The sequence below is a fragment of the Medicago sativa genome, chromosome 4, assembly GCF_051527215.1.
Source record: "Medicago sativa cultivar Bolivia chromosome 4, Bolivia_mono, whole genome shotgun sequence".
Lineage (NCBI taxonomy): Eukaryota > Viridiplantae > Streptophyta > Magnoliopsida > Fabales > Fabaceae > Medicago > Medicago sativa.
The window spans coordinates 101,496,568-101,515,949 of NC_140752.1; the positions used below are offsets into that span (position 1 = coordinate 101,496,568).

The window sequence follows — 19,382 nt, forward strand, 5'->3', positions numbered from 1 at the left end:
TTTAAGACATATCAGCAAACATAGTCAACACCGCCCGTAAAGCTCGAACATTTGCCCAACTCTTTTAATTCATAAAACAAATATCTTTTAATTACTTTTAATTCATAAAACTGGAATATATCGATACCATGGTTTCTCTTCAATATATAAACAAATTATGAATTGGGAATTTTATCAAAAACTTAGATCATGTGCTATGAATTGATTAAGAGAGCAGATTTGTGAAGCCATGCGTTTGATCTCCGGTAAATATTCAGCTACAGTGCAGTGTATGGAAAGGAAACTATTTTTTAATTCATTTAATATGAACCATATGATTTTATTAATTTTAACCTATATTTATATGTACCAATATCCTAAAGTCTTCATTCTTCAGCTACATCAATCATGGGAATTGGCTATGCAAGTCCACAGAGTCATATATAGACAATAAGCGCAGAAGCGTTCTTTGGACCAGAAGTTTTCAAAACATAAATACATTCATAATTAAGGTTGTTGATATCATTATAACAAAGGCCAGATTTCACAATTTTCCCCAACTTATTTAGATCAGGACCCTCTTTAGATGCGGATTTTGACAACCTTACTTATATCGCATAATGTAACTCCTTGGATAGATTCAAAACATGCAAAACATTGCCAAAAATATCGTAATAGACAACTTTGGCATTCATTTGCTCAAGCTCAACAGACATAAATCCTTGGCCGTCATAGTAAAACTTGACCCCATCTCTCCTATTTTTATCAACGTCTCCTTTCCATGCCTTTGAGCCTCCACCACTAGTCAAGAACTGCATGTGGCTGCAAAACCACTCAATTTCATTAAGGTGATATTGATGATTCAGTAAACTAACAATCAAGCAAGTCCAATTTAAATTAAGGTAACATATAGACCTACCTGTCCGTGCTACTTATGTGTTCCAAGCAGTGGTCGTGCCCATTCATGTACATATCAACATTGTTGGCCTGCAAATTTCATTTTAAAATGAGGGATGTTTATCAGTAAATAAAGGACGATGCACCTTATCTTTATAACTAGTAGGACAGTATTTTTTTAATTGGGTCATGTTAACCAGTGCCCCCGGGGTGGTTAAGGAAGCCAAAAGTGGAAATTTTAAGTCAAAAAGAACACTTTTTAAGCTTTTAATGCAATGACAGCACAACTTTCAATGCAATGGTTAACATTTCCCTTTTTAATTTGAGTGCTAGTTATATATAATGAGTGACCTCAAGAATTGGCAGGAGGTGTGTTAAGAGCTCTTTGGTGTCGCCATGGTGCCCTATGCTTCTCAGTGGATGATGTCCCACAACAATATTCCACTTGGAAGTTGAATCTCTTAGTGCTGTTTCCAGGTCCTTCGTTTAGAATCACACACATGCAAAAAAGAATTATTAAATCATCTTTTATCTTAATAATTTCTGTGATGAGGAGACTTAACTACCTTCAAGAGGTTTGATAAATATTTCTTCCTGGGAAGTACACCTCTCCAATCATACTTGTGATCCTTTGGCTTGAGAAAGTACTTGTCCACAAAAGGAGTTGTATCCACGAAGAAGAACTCGGCAATTTCTGTCAAGTTTTAAGATTAGAAAAAGAACCGTGAATGATTATGCGGAGATAGGGGCATATGTTGAATTGATAAGTTAGAATAATGAATGGATTACCAGTGTGAACAAAAAAAGATCTTTGGCAAAACCATCTATGATCAATATTTTGAAGAAATGGGCTTAATTGAGCTTCAACATCTCCTCTGTAGTCATGGTTGCCCAACACTAAAACAAGCAGATCGATCACATTAATTATTAGAGACATATATATAATTAGAAGAGTGAATGAAAAGGCAGAATCAGAAGTAGAAGTCACACACTGACCATTATACCATTGTTTTTGAAGGCTGTTGGCGGTGTAGATATCTGAGAAGGAATATTGAAAAGCAGGGTCATGTACACCAGTCAATCCATCGTCATAGAAATTGTCTCCGGTTGATACCACAAAGTCAATGTTTAACTTGTCAGCCACTCTTCCCATCTGAATTTTTATTTTAATAAATAATGATAAAAATGGTTTGTAAAAAAACTTGTCTTAAAGGAATTTGGACAACAAAACTAAAAAAGAGAGACCTGAAAAGCAACTTGAGACTGGTTGTAGGTTCCTTTCCTTCCCCAGTCTCCAATGACGAGGAAGCTAAGTGTGGCATCTGCTTTGACAGCAGGGTGCTCAATGCGTTGGAGCTCAGCTGATACATTTACACTTACACACACAACACAGATGTAAATTGGAATCCATGGCCACAGGGGGCTTAGGCTACTTGTTCTTCCTAAACCACCCATGTTATGTTGTTGTGTTGTATTTGTATGTAATAATAATACAAATAATAGACCCCAACCAGAAAGGCACTACACTAGGTATATATAAGAAGTTGTGTTGGGATAAGATGATAAGTGTTTGCAACTGCTCTCTTTCCATTAATCCAGCTTGTATTGTAATTGTAGGATACTAGTTTATATGTATTAGAAAATTAAGAAAAATGTTGTAGCCAATAGGGATTGATAACAAGATGGATGGAAAGGGCAAAAGCAAGAATATGAACCAATGGTATGAGATATATGGCATGCATCATTCACCAGTCAATAATGGACAAGCAAAGCTTAGACAACAAAATGAGTATCTAGCTTTGTACGTACGTGGACGCAAACAAACAATGGCGTGTCAGACTGTCAGTGGGTCCCATCCCATCCATGGCGCAAATGCGCACCTTCCTTGAAACTTCCTAATAATCAGGCTTATATACCTAGTTCAGTTTCAATACAACATGCCTAGCAAGCTACGTAATCCAAGTATCCAACACAATACAATAAGACACTGAACTGAAGCAATGTGTGAACTGAGGAGAAACTGATACTTATATACACATTACATACACATTACGTATATTGTTAAATAACTTACTTCTTATTCCTTGGTTGCCCAACATAATTAACGTTAAATAACTTACTTTCAATTCATTCCACCTAAAAATTCATTTATCTTTTCAATCCAAGTTCACCCAGTTGTAATCAAAAGTACACAATACATTATAACAAAATTAAACCAAACAATTGAACTCAATGGTTAATAAGTTCCAACAAATGCAAATTGTTTAAGAGAAATTGAGTTTGATTCATGAATGGAACAAATATTGAAGAACAGCGACTGTCTTTTCATGTTACATGAATAAATAGTTTAATCTATTGCATTCTTTATCTATTTCCCTATTCTTTAATAAAATGTTTCTAAGAACTAGACAATCAATTGGTATATCATGTTTCCTCTCAGAATACTCAACAATAATCAAACCGATTATCGTGGTTGATTATCGTTGAGACCCTTTGAGCACAACTTTATTGTCCCAATCAAACCTATATTTGTAGATTTTTTGAGAGACTTGTCTAATCTCATTTGTTTCAATATCAATATAGGTTTGATTGATATTTGAAGTTTGATATTTGAAGAGACTTGTCTAGCCTCTCGGTTCTTCGTTTGATATTTGAAGTTTGATTCGATATCAATATTAAACTTCACATTTCGGTTCTTCATTTAATATTAGACATCAAATTTAAAGACTATGAGAATATATTAGATCATTAGAAAACAATTTCATATAAAATAGAGTCTACACTTGAGTTTGTATATGGATCAAATCATTTAGGGTTAAATATATTTTTGGTCCCTGTAAAATTGGGAACTTCTAAGTTTAGTCCTTACTTAATTTTAATAGGTTTTTTAGTCCCTACAAAAAAAAATTACTTCTAATTTTAGTCCCTGTTACAACAAAGTTTGTTTAATTATCCTTAAACTCTTAATTTTTTGAACTATTTTTTTGAGACACGTTTAGAACACTGTGAAAGGTTCATTTACTAAAATTTAGAATTTTTTAACATGAAACAAATTAAATATTATTTTTTTAAAACAACAAAAGTTAATGATAAAATTAACTAAATCTGGACGTGGAAATTATATTTTACGACAATTTTTTGTATAGGAGATTTTAGTAATGTTCTTAACACGTCTTCAAAAAATTGTTCAAAAACTCAAGAGTTTAAGCATAAATTAAACAAATTTGAATTGAGGAGGGACTAATATTTAGTGAAGAAAAAAAACTAGGGACTAAAAGAACTATTAAAATTAAGTAAGGACTAAACTTAAAAGGTCCCAATTTTATAGGGACCAAAAACATATTTAACCTCACCATCCCAAGACTAGATGAGTCTATTCTTTCATGATCATAGCAGATAAGAGATTAAAATTTAAAATCATGGAAATAAAAGGCATAAAAATAAACAACTGAAAATGTAAAGAGCAAGAATATAAAAGGCATAAATGTAAAGTGCATAAAAATAAGAACTAGAAACTTAGAACATTGCAAAACTTTGCTTTCAATTTTAGAGTAAGATTACAAGTGTCCCAAGATGCTTTTCAAGTCTGATATGAGACCTATTTATAGTCTAAAACCTCAAACAATGAATTAAACACGAATTACAAGCCACAAACCAAAAAAATCCTAAGAGTTTTTAACAGTTATTTTTCTCTGACAGAGACGCACGGTCGTGCTTGGATCTGCCTCAGAAAAACTGTAGAACTTCTGCTGACTGGGAGGGCGCATGACCGTGCTTCAGGGGCGCACATTTGTGCATGGATGTTCCACGTTGCTACACACGTCCTCTTCCAAAGGGGGACATGACCTATATAAATGGGTGCATAACTGTGTTGATGCTTTTTTGGCTCTTTCCTTGATTTTTCTTCTCTTTTTTGACTCTTTATCCTTGATCTTAATCCAAGTACATTGTTCTTCATAATTTTCATTCTGAAAACACAAACTAACGTTTTCTGGTAAAATAAATCTAAAAGAAGACTAAAACAAACTAAATTTTATTAGAGAAATGCTAACTAGTGTATAGGGCACTCTTAACGACCTTTAATAAATGGAAAATGTTACATAGATGCCTTTTATTCCCATACACATTTGTACACCCCATGCATTAGGAAAAGAGAAGAGGAGACGAAAGAAAAAATGTGCTTGTGCGGGGTCCACGCGACCACGTATCAGATTTTTGTGTGGGTGTCAAAGGGCGTATTGTCACCTAAGGATGTCTATGTATCATAACTCTTAATAAATAGTAAAGTTTTATAAAAATTGTTGCATTCAATGCATTAGAAATTGAACTATTTAACTTTTTTTTTTACAGAACTATTTAATTTTTCTATAAACATTTTCTTAAATAAGAATCCTTAAAAATATCTTTAAGACACTCGTTAACGAGACTCATTTTATTAAATTTAAATACTAAATACACCATAAACTACAATTTATCTCCTTTAAATTCCACTCTAAAGTCTCTAACCAATCTCCTCTCTTTAAAGTTGGATATACACGGGATGGATGCAGGGGCGGATCCATTTGAGAGCAATGTGGAGCTAAAGCTCCACATGAAATTTTCCTTTTTTTTTTAATAAATAAAATACATGTTAATAATAAGATCTTTTAAATGCTTTGTCACTTGTTAATGATACCAAAAAATAATTATAAGAAATGAGGAATGAGGGATGAGAAGAATTTATATCTAAAGTTATTAAAATTTGCAATAAGCATGATATTGATGTGCCTGATATGGATGCACCGCATGCACAAAGGAAGTAACTTTCATTGAAAAACATCAATATTGTTTATTAAAAAGTTATATATTTAATATAAAATACACAAGTTATAAGACAAACTTACCATTTTAAATTTCTTAACATGTGCAAATTTGCATATGGTAGAAAAAACTCTTCTTATTTTTAATATAATTTGCATTATTGTTTCTTTAAAATTTTAGCTCCACATATAATAAATGTCTGGATCCGTCCCTGGATGGATGGGGGATGTCTTCTTGTCTCGGCTAGGAACAGACAAATACGTGACCGTAACTTGTTGTCTTAATACTAACAAAAGTACAAATAAAATGGGAAAATTGTTGAAGACACATTTAGTTTGGCTGAGAAACACTAGTAATTTACCCAAATTGCCCCCTCGGCAGTTAACTGCCGAATTATGGAACCGGCTGCAGTTGAGGAAACTTCTGCAGTTAACTGCCGCGGAAACTTCGGCAGTTAACTGCCGAGGAGCTTCAAGCCTGACAAATACAAACCTTCTGATCTCCATCAAACGATCGAGATCAACGATTGCATGATACATTGCTACATATGAGTTTCCAATTAAACAAAAACAACACGGTTGATTAAATTAAATTAAATTAAATGCACTACATATGAGTCAAATCCTAAATTTCCAATTAAACAAAAACGACACTTGATTAAATTAAATTAAATGCACTACAAGTCAAATCCTAATTTTCCAAATTAAACAAAAACAAGACAATTGATTAAATTAAATTAATGTTATTATTCCAGCTATTTTACAGAATTTATAGGCCCACTATTGCATTATGGATTTATTTTTCCACGCAACATTAAGTAGTACCGGTTTGATTTACGTCCCATAAATTAATTTTTTTTGTCATTTACCAACACTTTATACCATAAGATATAAACTAGATAGAAGTATATATATATATATTTTTTTAATAATAGATAGAAGTATATAATGTATGATAAATAGTAGTGTTGTGTATAAGGATATAAACTAGATAGAAGTGTGTGTGTGTGTGTGTGTGTGTGTGTGTGTGTGTGTGTGTGTGTGTGTGTGTGTGTGTATATATATATATATATATATATATATATATATATATATATATATATAGAAGTATATAATGTATGATAAATAGTAGTGTTGTGTATAAGGAATGGCTAATTATACCGTGAAAGATGATTGACCAAGCAATCATATGTAGTGCATTTAATTTAATTTAATGAATTGTGTCGTTTTTGTTTAATTGAAAAATTAAGATTTGACTCATATGTAGTGCATTTATAGTGCATTTAATTTAATTTAATCAATTGTGTAGTTTTTGTTTAATTGGAAACATATAATTTGAATCATATGTAGCAATGTATCATGCAGTCGTTGATCTCGATCGTTTGATGGAGATCATAAGGTTTGTATTCGTCAGGCTTGAAGCTCCTCGGCCGTTAACTGCCAAAGTTTCCGCGGCAGTTAACTGCAGAAGTTTTCTCGGCAGTTAACTGCAGTCGGTTCCATAATTCGGCAGTTAACTGCCGAGGGGGCATTTGGGTAAATTACTAGTGTTTCTCAGCCAAACTAAATGTGTCTTCGGCAATTTTCATAAAATGGAGTAATAAATAAGAGACGGAATGTTAGTTACTTTTTTTTTTTTAGAGAAGACGAACTGTTAGTTACTTGATGTACTCTCTCTCGTCACTATTATAAGCAAAAATCAACTTTTTAGCTTCATTCAATAAATGAACCTAAAAAGTTGATTTTTGCTTATAATAGTGACCGGAGGAAGTATGTAGTATGTACCATACCACTACCAATTCTCTGACAACAATAATCTTTTTGAGAAATGATATTTTTATAACCATTTTGTGATAATTTTTGTGACAACTTTCTCTATTATACTCACATTATGTTTTTACTTTATCTTTTTATTGTTTTGGTTTTTGTGTCAATACCAACTTTTTCTTTGTAAATTCATTGTTGTACCATAAGTTGTCAACCAAGTGGTTGTTCAAATAACACACCTCAATCTTCTCCATATATCAATGATTCTCGTGGAAAGTTGTGCAAAATTATTACGTGATACACGGGTGTCCAATATTAATTTAAGGGTTTTGTTAATTAGTACCTCGAGGGCACTCTTTAAACACTAGAAATTATGTAATTTTTTTCTATTTGTAAAAAAAAAAAAAGTAATTTTTCTCTAAAAGAGTCAAATATTTTGATTTCTAATTTATTGAATACACAAAGTCCTATGTTTGAATTGGTTCCCAAAGTAGGGCATGTTGACGTGCATTCAGATGTAGTGGAACAATTGAGTCAGGAATCGAGGGAGGTGATGGATGTTCCCAAAGTTCTCGATGCAACTACTACGCCTTCATCCCCGATAGCGAACGATGACGTGCAAGAGATTTCTAATGAGCTGGTGTGCTCTGCTTGTGGTAGGGAGGAGTCACCGGTTCAAAATGTTGTAGCGCATGCTAACGTGCAATATCGCTCACCTTTTGTTCAGATTCCAGTTCGGTCCTTCCGAGAAGATATGGAGGGGATAGCTTAGATTAAATTACATCAAATTATTTAATCTCTATTGTAATAACGCAATAAATATATGAATAGAGATTATAGTTTTTTATTATTTTATCGAAGAGAAGATAAATTAATTAATTGTCTTTCATGAAAGGCAAACTTGAGAAAACAATTAAAACTGTTAACAAATTTAATAGCGAAATGCTATGTATAGCGAAATGTTTTTCACTAATTCATCTCGACAGTGTAATTTAGTTGCACATAAACCACTACCTGCATGTATGCCACAAAAACCGGAAGTAAAATGGATTAATGTTTTACTGAAGGTTTTTTCTAAATTGCCTTTGAAAACTCATGGGCAATTTACCCAAACCAATCAAAAATAGCCATGTGTCCTTCACTATAACAATCATATTTATTATTTTACTTTGTAAAAATTTAGCATGTATTTTATTATTTGCATATTCACCCCATTTTAAATTAATAACATTTTACAAGTTAAACCATCAAATTAATTAAACTTTCCTTCCAATCCAATCGTCACTCTCCAAACTTTTAAAAAAAAAAAAAAAACTGGTTTCATTCATCTTCTTCAACAATTTCCCCACCAATCCAATCATTGTCCAAACTCTTTTTCTTTAAAACTGGGTTCATCAGAATTTAAGAATGGCTTTGAAAATCATTAAAAATTTAAAATATCATTCCTGGGAAGGTGCACACACTAACAAGATTCTTACTCCCAAACCACTTGATCAATACATCTTTTATGAAATTATTTGGAATGCAAAATATATGATATTAATGAGTAATTTTTTTTTTGCAGTAACTTATAACCCAGCTTTAGGAAAAAAAAACATTTTTTATGTGCATATATATGAAATAGTAAATCTTTCTTTAAAAAAATATGAATTCAGTCATTTGATTTTTTATATTTTAAATATTATTATTTTATATAAATTCATACTTTTGTCTAGATTCGATGAACTTCAGCAATGTTTCATTTGTGATCAACCAAATTGTGATTTATTTTAGGCCTGGCCTTTCGTTTGGATCAGATAAACTGTTTAAAGGTATTAACCGAAAAGAATCAGGATAAATGAAATGTTTCTATTAAATATTTTTGCCTTATGTAAGAAATATGTTAAATATTTGCATTGCGCTCTTTGAGGATTTTATTTGCTTATATATGTTGATACAAATTTTATGTATCAAGATGAGAAAGTTAATATGACAATTTTGAAAACTAATAATTTTTTTAAAATATATACATTAACGTAGTATTTCTATTAAATATCTTTTTTTTTATTTTATTTGCAAAACATCGTTAAATAATTGCAGTACATTCGTTGCGGAATTTATGTGCTTATATCTACGAAAATATATTTGTACTTGCAGTGAATACGATTCTATAAACTAGGGTTTATAATGTTTAGGTCATGCCTTGAGAATGCATTCAAGGTTTGTATTTATAACAGCCATTGGGCCTGTTGAACCCGCTATTTCAGGCAATGAAACAGATGGGCTCAGGTGATTGCGTGTCGCTTCTAGGTCCTTCTAGAAGGCTTTGAGGCGGTTTAATGTGTGTGGGACGCCCAAAGGCTTCTTAGCCCTTCTGAAGGGCGGATTGTCCCTTGCTGAGGGCGCTTCGTCCGTATCCGGGTTTCCCCTATCCATAAGCTCCCCAAACACGAGTCTTGGGACAAGGCAAATTGGTTTTAATGTCCTGAGTGCATAAGACTTCCTGGCTATATGAAGGGCGTGCGTTTTAACCCTTGCTATGGGCGCTACGTCCCTCAACCGGGTTCCCCGATCCAATATTTTTATGTACCAGTATGAGAAAGTCGATGTGTAAAATTTTCAAAACTGTATTGAGGCAAAATCCCTAATATGTTTTAAAGATAAACAAATCATGATGATTAAATGATTAATGGACTTTGATAGTTTCTTCGTATTTAATATGTATTCTTGAGTGATTGACTAAGACATGAATAAAGTGTAATAGAATCAAGTGATCAAAGAATATTAAAGATTATGAACCCGTTCAGAGTTCAGAAGGTTGTTCGTATGATTTATTAAGAACAAACCCAAAAATTAATGACGATGCAAAGAACATTCATGGCACACGGGACCTAAACAAAAAGCACAAAAAATGACTATGACCTTAAACCAAACAAGTAACAAAGGTATTTATATGAATAAAGGTCAAAAGCACATTCTTTGTTCATTTAAGTTTCATCTAGAAAAGTATTTTTAAAGTGTAGGATTAAATTTTAAAATGACCACAATTCAAACCTCTTCTTGACTTATCTACTTCAAACTCATGATTATTTTTTTCAGAATATTAACTTTAATCTAGTGTTTCTGTTAGTATTTTTTTGTTTTATATGCAAAACATTGTGAAATATTTGCACAGTATCTGTTGCGCATTTGATTTGTTTACAACTACGGAAGTAAATTTTTATGTATTGATATGTTAAAATTTTAAAAGCTCGTGATCATTTTTAAAATATCAACATTAATTTAGTGTTTCATTAAATATTTGTTCTATTTTATATGCATATTAGTAAGATTAATAGATTGATCGATAACGTATTGGAAAGTATGTGAGATTTAGTCCATCACTCATTTTAATTAATAAAATCATAGGATTTTAATTTTAGTGGATTAAAATTACACATTTATAGATTGAAAGGCGGTTTGCTAGATTTCAAGAGAGCTTGAAGATTAGATTACTGGTGTGATTTCTTGGCATTGACGTTTAAGATTTCAAATTGTAACAACGTAATTATCTTTTCAAATATAATAGTTATATTATTAATTTTATCTTTTTAACGACATCAACAAAATAGCATTATTATTGGAAAATTTGTTAATTGTATAATTTGAATAATAAAAATTTGTACTTGAAGTCAGTACAATATTAGAAACTAGGGTTTTAACTGTTTATGTGATTCCTTGAGGAAGCTCTCAAGGGGATATTTATAGCCCGCTATGGGTTGGGCTTTTCGTGACTTAATCCCTAAGTCATAGGGGCTTTAGGTCTTTTTACCAAGCTCTAGAGGCTTCTAGAAGCTAGGTGAGGCGGCGCCACTAAGAGGGCGCACCTAAGCCTTGGGAAGTCCCAGGAAGGGATTAAAGTTAGCTTGAGGAGCCTCTCTGGAGGGCCATTGTGTTTCAATCTATGACGAATTCTTGTGCTTAGAGCCCTTCTTTGGGTTGGCGTCATGTCTTTATTCAGAGCCCACTTAGGGGTTGTTGTTTGGCGAGGTTCAGAGCCCGTCAAAGGTTAATGTTTAATTTAAACTAAGTTAGCTGGAGAAGACGACAATAGTATGTTTTGCTTTAGCTGTTTTTAATGATAGCTTTTCTTTCCTGGGGTTGGTGTAATGTCGACGTTCAGAGCCCCCTTGCAGAGTTGGCATAATGGCATTCAGAGCTCTTTTTAAGGTTTGACGTAATGTCGACGTTCAGAGCCCCCTTATAGGGTTGACAGAATGGCGACTTTCGAAGCCCTTATAAGGGTTGACGTAATGTCGACGTTCAGAGCCCCCTTGCAGGTTTGACGGAATGGCGACGTTCAGAGCCCTTTTTAAGGGTTGACGTAAAGTCGACATTCCGAGCCCCATTTCTTTTTGTTATATTATTGATGTCATTAATGCTACATTTTTGGTATAAAAATAATTTTTTTGCACATGTTCCGGAAGTAAAAAAAGTTCCATTTGTTCCTGAATAACTTCCTTTAAAAGGGCTTTCGCTTCCGCAGTGAATGTCTTGGTAGAATATATGATTTCGTTGAATTCAAGTTTATTTGTTTTCAAATACGCTCGTAACTCAACGAGAAAATAATCACGAGTTTTACAAATTTTATCATATTGACTTTCTTATTTCGGTACATAAAAATTTGTTTCCGCAAATATAAACATTTAAATTTTGCGAAGAGTGTGGTGCAATTATTTAACAATGTTTTGAAAATAAAATAAAATATACATATATTTAATTGAAACACTACATTAATGTTAATATTTTTAAGGGACATGTTAACTTGTGCCCTAAGGATACAAGTTAAGGATCTATAAAAAGAATTAAAACATGTGTTTTGTATTGAAAAAATAAGTTTATAATCTTTCAAGACATTGAATGTACGATTTCCAAAATTAAATTTCTACATTTAGCTTCTAAACTTGTGCCTTAAGGGCACAAGTTAGCATTTCCCTATTTTTAAAGGGGTTTGCTACAATAGACCCACCTTATTTTATGAAGGTCTATTTTAGCAAGCAACACCTTTTCATTTGGACCAAAAAACCAACCTTTTCTTTTTTGAAGTCATCAAAACTCAAGGGTACAAATGTAATTGACGTTGTATCATTATTGTTTTTTATTTCCAATTTTTTTCTTCTTCTCTGTCTCTCACTCTCTCTCTCTCTCTCTCTCTCTCCTGCGATTCCCTTTTGGCAGGCTGCTTCCATTTTCTTTCAATTTCAATGTACCAATAGAGATGAAAGGAACTTCCATGAAATTTTTTGTTGAGGAATTGAATCATAATCTTTTGTAATCTTAAATTTATTATACACCACCATGGTAAAATTACTTTTTCAATTAACACAAAAACAAGATAATGATTACAGGTAGCTTTTGCCCTTACTGTTGCTTCAAAGCTTCTTCGTTAATGGTGACTCTTGGTCTTTATTCATTCTTCAACAACAATTATCACCACTGTTGGAACCCATCACCGATTATATTTCCTCGAACAAGCTTAAACCTAGGTTGAAAATTGAAGCTCAGATTGAAATACACACAAAAATTAACTTTTAATTTATTCCTTGATGTTTCCCTTGAAGTGTTTTACTTGTGATTTGGTGTTGAGTTTTAGAAATCTTAAAAATTTCAGAGTTTGAACAAAAGAGTTGGATTAAATCCCTCAAAAAAAGAGTTGGTTTAAAAAAATGAGATGATGGAGAAAGAATGGAAAAAGGAATCGGAGGAGAGAGAACGAAAGAGAGAGAAGAAGGAAAAAAATTAGAAATAAAAAACATTAATGATACAACGCCAATTACAATTGTACCCTTGAGTTTTGATGACTTCAAAAAAGAAAATGTTGGTTTTTTGGTCCAAATGAAAAGGTGTTGCTTGCTAAAATAGACCTTCATAGTTATTAATTTTCAAAATTGTCATATTAACTTTCTCGTCTTGATACATAAAAACCTTTATCAACAGATATAAGCAAATAAAATCCTCAAGGAGCACAAAACAAATATTTAACATATTTTTTTACATATAAAATGCAAAAAAATAATAATCAAAACATTACATTTATTCTCACAATTTTCATTGAATACCTTTAAATAGTTTATCTAATCCAAACGAAAAGTCGGATCTAAAATAAATCACAATTCGATTGATCACAGATGAAACATTGTTGTAGTTTATCGAATCTAAATAAGAGTATGAATTTATATAAAAAATAATATTTAAAATATAAAAAATCAAATGAATGAATTCATACTTTTTTATTAAGAAAGATTTAATTTTATTTTTAAGGATGGAAAGATTTACTATTTCATATATACACACACATAAAATGTTTATTTTTTACTAAAGCTGGGTTTATAAGACACGGCAAAATATATATATATATATATATATATATATATATATATATATATATATATAATTGCTCACTAATAACATATATTTGCAATCCAAATAATTTAATAAAAGATGTAATGCTCAAGTGGTTTGGATTTAAGATTCTGGTTATTGTGAGCACCCTGGTTCGAATCCTAGGGGTTATAACAACTATTTTAATTTTTAATAATGATTTTTGCAAAGCCATTCTTAACTTTGGTTCAATTCCTCGAATTGCGGTTTCAACTGAATTGGAGGGGAAATTGTTGAGGATGAATGAATGAGATGAAATCAGTTTAAAAAAAAAATTGGAGAGTGATGATTGGATTGGAGGGGAAGTTTAATTAATTTGATGGTTTAATTTGTAAAATGTCATTAATTTAAAAATGGGTGAATATGCAAATAATAAAATACATGTTAAATTTTTGTAAAATAAAATAGTAAATATGATTGTTATAGTGGAGGACACATGGCTATTTCCTATTGGTTTGGGTAAATTGTCCATGAGTTTTCAAAGGCAGCCTAGGCCTCACCTTTACTGAAATACACCTTTTGTGGATTTCGTGATTTATTTTTTCGCTTTATATAGCATGGCTCTAATTAATATTAGGGTAATGTTAACCGGTGCCCCCGAGGCACTGGTTAACAAAGCAAATGTAGTAAGTATTGCATTAGAACTTGTGTTGTCAACTCCTCAAAAACATAAAAAGTGTTATTTTCATTTTAAAATTTCTTTTTTTAGGTTCCTTAACCAGTGCCCCGGGGCCACCGGTTAACATGACCCTTAATATTATAGCAATACTAATTTTAATTCTCGTGATTTGGTTCTATATATAAGGTTGTAGATGATGGTCTGAATATATTAGTCGTAGTGGCAATCCTCTGTTTGCAACCACAAGTTGTGATCGAAGAAACAGACTCCGGAGATGGTGGTGAATGCTTGCTTGGAAAACATGTTGATGCAATTGATTTTATTACTGTTAGATGTTTTTTCTTTAAGAAATTATTGTTAATTGTGGCCTTGTTGGAGTTGCCAGAAACTCAGGTTATAATCTATGGTGGGGAAGGGGAAATGCCCCATAACCAATATGAACTTGAGACCCTCCTCTTCCAACGTCCTTTAGCTCACCAATGTCTTCTATCATTTAGCTTAGTTAAAGATAAGGTCATAAGTTCAATTCCCTATACATGATTTACATGGAGGAAATCATCTCAAGAAATCATGTATTAGGGGTTGAGTAGTAGAAATGATAAGGTAGCTTAGTTAAAGACATATAGTTAGAGTAATAATAAGGTCATAACTCATAAGTTCAACTCCCTATACTCTAACAACAACCGTAACAACTAATATTTGTCATGTAAATAAAAAAACAGTAGATTACTAGTGTTCCATTTCTTAGGCATTTGAAATAACACTTCCAAGAACAAAAAAAAAAATCGCACTTCATTCGTAATTCCCATGCTAATTGTGGAACTGAAATTGATAATCAGTCCTCAGTCAAGTGAACCTGCACATTCTGTCTAAGCAATAAAAATATAAAAGAAACAGAATGTAGAGAAATCAAATCAAATTACCCATGTTTGGCAACGGAAACAACGCTGATATACATACTAAATATAAACCCATGCATATATAGATACATACATATACAAAATGACCATCATATATGTGCAATATGCTGTAACTGACAAGCAGATAATACCGAGTGAGTTTGTGTACATATTACTTACAGAGCACTGCTTAATTTACAATATCAATAAAGAAAAGATTGGAAGTGCTCATTTATTCAACAACATAGGTGAAATTACTCCACACAAAACATGCATTTGGACTGCTACTGGTTGGGACCTAAAAGTGAGAGAAGAAAAGCCCTGTAGTGGCCAGATGTTTCCGAGTGAACTGCATCATTCAGCGTCTTCTTGTATTTCTTTAAATATTCAGCTTTTATATAATGTAGATCTATCTCACTCCTGGTTACAATCACCCTCATAAGTTTCGTGTCATCGGTCCCCAGACCTTTCATTGCCTTACGTAGGACCTGCATACATAGTGGCAAACGTTAAGACATGCTTATCTCCTTAATTATCCTGGCAATAAAATTTTTAAGAGGCTCCCTCTATCCTTAAAAACAACCAACAACCACATAATTTAGCGTTAACACTTAACATTACCAACCTTTCTTTCAGTGAGAAAAGGAATGTCACTAGAATACATCCAGCACGTTGTTGTACAGATAAAAATAAATACAATAAAGCTTAGGAAAATTAAAGCATACTTTGAAATAAAATTTCATTTTTATAATTTCAGTAATACACAGCAAAACGCACAAACAAACTAAGTATCCTAGTTTCAAAGCAACCAAGTTGCTCCTTCTTCCCAAAATTATTTTAACAATAAGTCTAACATAAGCATCTTATGCTTCAACAGTTTACTTATTCTTGAAAGATGAAGAATCATAAGAGAATGCAAATTGTATTAGTCTCCATCAAGGTGAAAATAATGTAGGAGGGAATGAATACCTTTGCGAAATACTTTGCAGGACTCTCGGCACATTGGACAATTGTCAAAAGTGCATGAGCGAAATTCCCTGATGTTTCATTCTTTATTGCCTGATGAATTCAGCTTGGATAAGTGGCGGTTGATAAAGAGTGAGAGAAGACTATGGTTAAGGGTATAAATTTAAAGTGGTTAGAATAGAATAGAATACCTTTTTCAATGAATGACCATAGTTGGCATGGTAAAAATGATTTATGGCAGCCAACTGTGCGGCACTCCGTTGGCTGAATATTTGCACAAAAGTTTTCTCATCAGTTCCCAGTTTCTTCTCACCTGCTTTATAAAGAACCTTGGCATCGTTCTCAGCCATTTCTCTATTAACCTCGGGGCCTTCATGGCGTGGCGTGCTTACATATGCAAGTAAAATCTGGACAATGTTTTGACATAAATAAATAAATATATAACATTACAAGTAAAGAAAGAAGAATTCGTACCTTTTTATGATCCCCAGAGGCATTTCTTTCAATATCATGGTCAAGATAAACGCCGAATCTAGTATGGTAAATCTGCCTTAAATATTGGAGCTGGGATGGAGTTCGAGAACATATAACTTCAGTGGTAGCTTCAAGATTTTTGGAGACGGTCAGAGTCTGTTTAAGGATGATCGCATCGCGGGTGGCAGGGTCATGCATCCAAAGAAGAATAGCATTCTCCAATTTGCCAGAAAGCTCAGAAGATAAGCGTTTGAGAAGATCTTCAGAATAGGTAGCTCTGTATTCTTGTTGGAGGTAGGCCCGCTGAGTGGCATCTCTATGAGCAAGTATATTGATCACAGCGCTGGTGTCACACCCAAATCCTGATAAAAGATGACAGAATGAATTTGAATTAGAATTAGAATTAGAAGGCATGGCGTTAATTGATTAATTAATATGATGATGATTGACAAAGACGATGTTAAAGAAGAAGAAGAAGAAGAAATGAAAACCAAAGAAGGAACCTTTGAAAGCACGGTGAAGTTGCATAGCATCGTCTCTGGGGGAAGGAGGAATAGGGGGTACATTCACGGTAGACATCTTCTTCGATCCAAATGCAGACGGAAATCAAAGGCAACAAAATAAATGCGTGCGTGAATTAAACGCAACCCAAAATTATATTATACTATATATTATTGGTTCACCAAATCGCCAACTAACACTTCGATGAGATGACGACTGTTTCTTAATGTCGAAAAACCAAACAATTCACAGGTGGGTGTACACTACACAATAGGGTCCCATATTCGGGAGTTTTATTTTTTTTTTATTTTTTTTAAGAGGAGTGCTATTTGAAAAACCAATTTGGTGATAACTTATTTAACAACCATACTTTACGGGTTCCACTTGTGTAACATAGTGGGTTTTTATGTTGTGGCACACCCTTTTTTTTAAAAAAAAAATTCAATTAAAGAGAATCAGAAAACATGTGAGAGTAGAAATCAGTGAAAACTCAGAAATGCATTCCTCTTCTCTTCTCCCAAACGACATGAACCCACCATCAACTTCTCTCCGCCACCGCCGACACCTCACTCCGCCGCCGTCCATTTGAAACTAAGAATCGTCATTAACTTAATGTCTTCCCACAGATCTTGTGTATTCTCCAAATTTAGTCATGAGAGTTCAAGACAAGCTTCATCGTTTAGAAGACATTGATGAAAACTGTATTCAAAAGGAATTGGAAACTGATTGTGCCGAGTTTCCTTACCCGGATTTACTAATCCAGACAAGTGGAGAACTTAGAGTTAGTAATTTCTTGTTATGGAAATTTGCATATTCAGTACTTTTCTTCAACAAAAAACTTTGGCCAAATTTTGGGAAGGAACGTTTCAAAATAGACAGAGATGCTATGATGCTAATTAGACAGAAGAGGAACAGTGGTCGATGACAGAGAGGAGGACGACGGTGGAGGATGGTGTGGGCGGTGGCGGAGAAAAGTTGATGGTAGGTGGTGGGTTCTGATGTCGTAAGGGAGAAGAGAAGAGAAAATTTTTGAGTTTTCACTGGTTTCCACTCTCACCTGTTTTCTGATTCTCTTTAATTGAATTTTTTTTTTAAAAAAAAGGTGTGCCATGTGGCACACCCTGATTGGGCAATGTTATATAACATAAAAACCCACTATGTTACACAAGTGGAACCCCATACTTTACAAAGGAAAAAGTGGTATTTGGCACGGAAACCATAGCAATAGAGAGATAAAATAAAAAATAATGTGAGTATGAGAGAGAAAGTTGTTGCAAAAGTTGTCACTAAATGGATGTTCAAATATCATTTCTCAAAGGGATTTTTTTTGGGTTAAATATGTTTTTGATCCCTATAAAATTGAGACCTTCTAAGTTTAGTCCTTACTTAATTTCAATAGTTCTTTTAGTCCTTAAAAAAAATTCTGCACTTAGTATTAGTCCCTTTTCAATTCAAATTTATTTAATTTATGCTTAAATTCTTGAATTTTTAAACAATTTTTTGCAAACGTGTTAAGAACATTACTAAAAGTTCCTCTGCAAAAAATTGTCGCAAAATTTGATTTCTACGTCCAGATTTTGTTAATTATATCTTTAACTTTTGTCATTTAAAAAAATTCATATTTAATTTGTTTCATGTTAAAAAATTCTAAATTTTAGTTAATGAACCTTTCATAATGTTCTAAACTTGTCTCAAAAAAATCGTTAAAAAAATTAAGAGTTTAAGGATAATTAAACAAACTTTGTTGTAACAGGGACTAAAATTAGAAGTAATATTTTTGTAGGGACTAAAAAACCTATTAAAATTAAGTAAGGACTAAACTTAAAAGTTCCAAATTTTATAGGGACAAAAACATATTTAACCCTTCATTTTTTAGTGACTTTATTTAGTCTCTTACAAAATCAAAAATCAGTTTGTAACTATTGGTTTTATCTTGTCACTTTACTTGAAATGTCTTTTCAAATTTTGTATACAACACTTTTAAAATTAAAAATACATAATCATCGGCATTTATTTACCATTCTTTACAAAATATACTATCTTAAATAAGAGAAAATATTTCCCTCTCCCTCCCTCCCTTCC

The 19,382-nt window shown here is 32.6% G+C and overlaps 2 protein-coding genes across 2 annotated transcripts; both read right to left on the reverse strand.

Annotated features, from left to right (window-relative positions):
- Positions 1-423: 423 nt before the first annotated feature.
- Positions 424-2,573, reverse strand: LOC146934843 (purple acid phosphatase 3-like). The gene is made up of 7 exons (XM_085706782.1): positions 2,122-2,573; positions 1,873-2,029; positions 1,666-1,773; positions 1,443-1,570; positions 1,228-1,356; positions 899-966; positions 424-801 (listed from the first exon to the last, which is right to left on the reverse strand). The coding sequence occupies exons 1-7, from the start codon at positions 2,329-2,331 to the stop codon at positions 588-590; spliced, it is 1,014 nt and encodes a 337-aa protein (XP_085562908.1). The 5' UTR covers positions 2,332-2,573; the 3' UTR covers positions 424-587.
- Positions 2,574-15,361: 12,788 nt separating this feature from the next.
- On the reverse strand, positions 15,362-17,438 carry LOC146934844 (annexin D5-like). Its single transcript, XM_085706790.1, has 5 exons — positions 17,303-17,438; positions 16,800-17,161; positions 16,517-16,732; positions 16,329-16,418; positions 15,362-15,847 (listed from the first exon to the last, which is right to left on the reverse strand). The coding sequence occupies exons 1-5, from the start codon at positions 17,376-17,378 to the stop codon at positions 15,644-15,646; spliced, it is 948 nt and encodes a 315-aa protein (XP_085562916.1). The 5' UTR covers positions 17,379-17,438; the 3' UTR covers positions 15,362-15,643.
- Positions 17,439-19,382: the final 1,944 nt, after the last annotated feature.

Excerpts from the sequence above, each read along its gene's own strand:
- LOC146934843 (XM_085706782.1), bottom strand. The coding sequence starts at position 2,331 with ATGGGTGGTTTAGGAAGAACAAGTAGCCTAAGCCCCCTGTGGCCATGG. Across the intron at positions 2,030-2,121 it reads AGTCTCAAGTTGCTTTTCAG|ATGGGAAGAGTGGCTGACAA; the intron begins GTCTCTCTTTTT and ends ATAAAAATTCAG. Across the intron at positions 802-898 it reads CACATAAGTAGCACGGACAG|CCACATGCAGTTCTTGACTA; the intron begins GTAGGTCTATAT and ends GTGGTTTTGCAG.
- LOC146934844 (XM_085706790.1), bottom strand. The coding sequence starts at position 17,378 with ATGTCTACCGTGAATGTACCCCCTATTCCTCCTTCCCCCAGAGACGAT. Across the intron at positions 17,162-17,302 it reads ACTTCACCGTGCTTTCAAAG|GATTTGGGTGTGACACCAGC; the intron begins GTTCCTTCTTTG and ends ATCTTTTATCAG. Across the intron at positions 16,733-16,799 it reads CCTCTGGGGATCATAAAAAG|ATTTTACTTGCATATGTAAG; the intron begins GTACGAATTCTT and ends AACATTGTCCAG.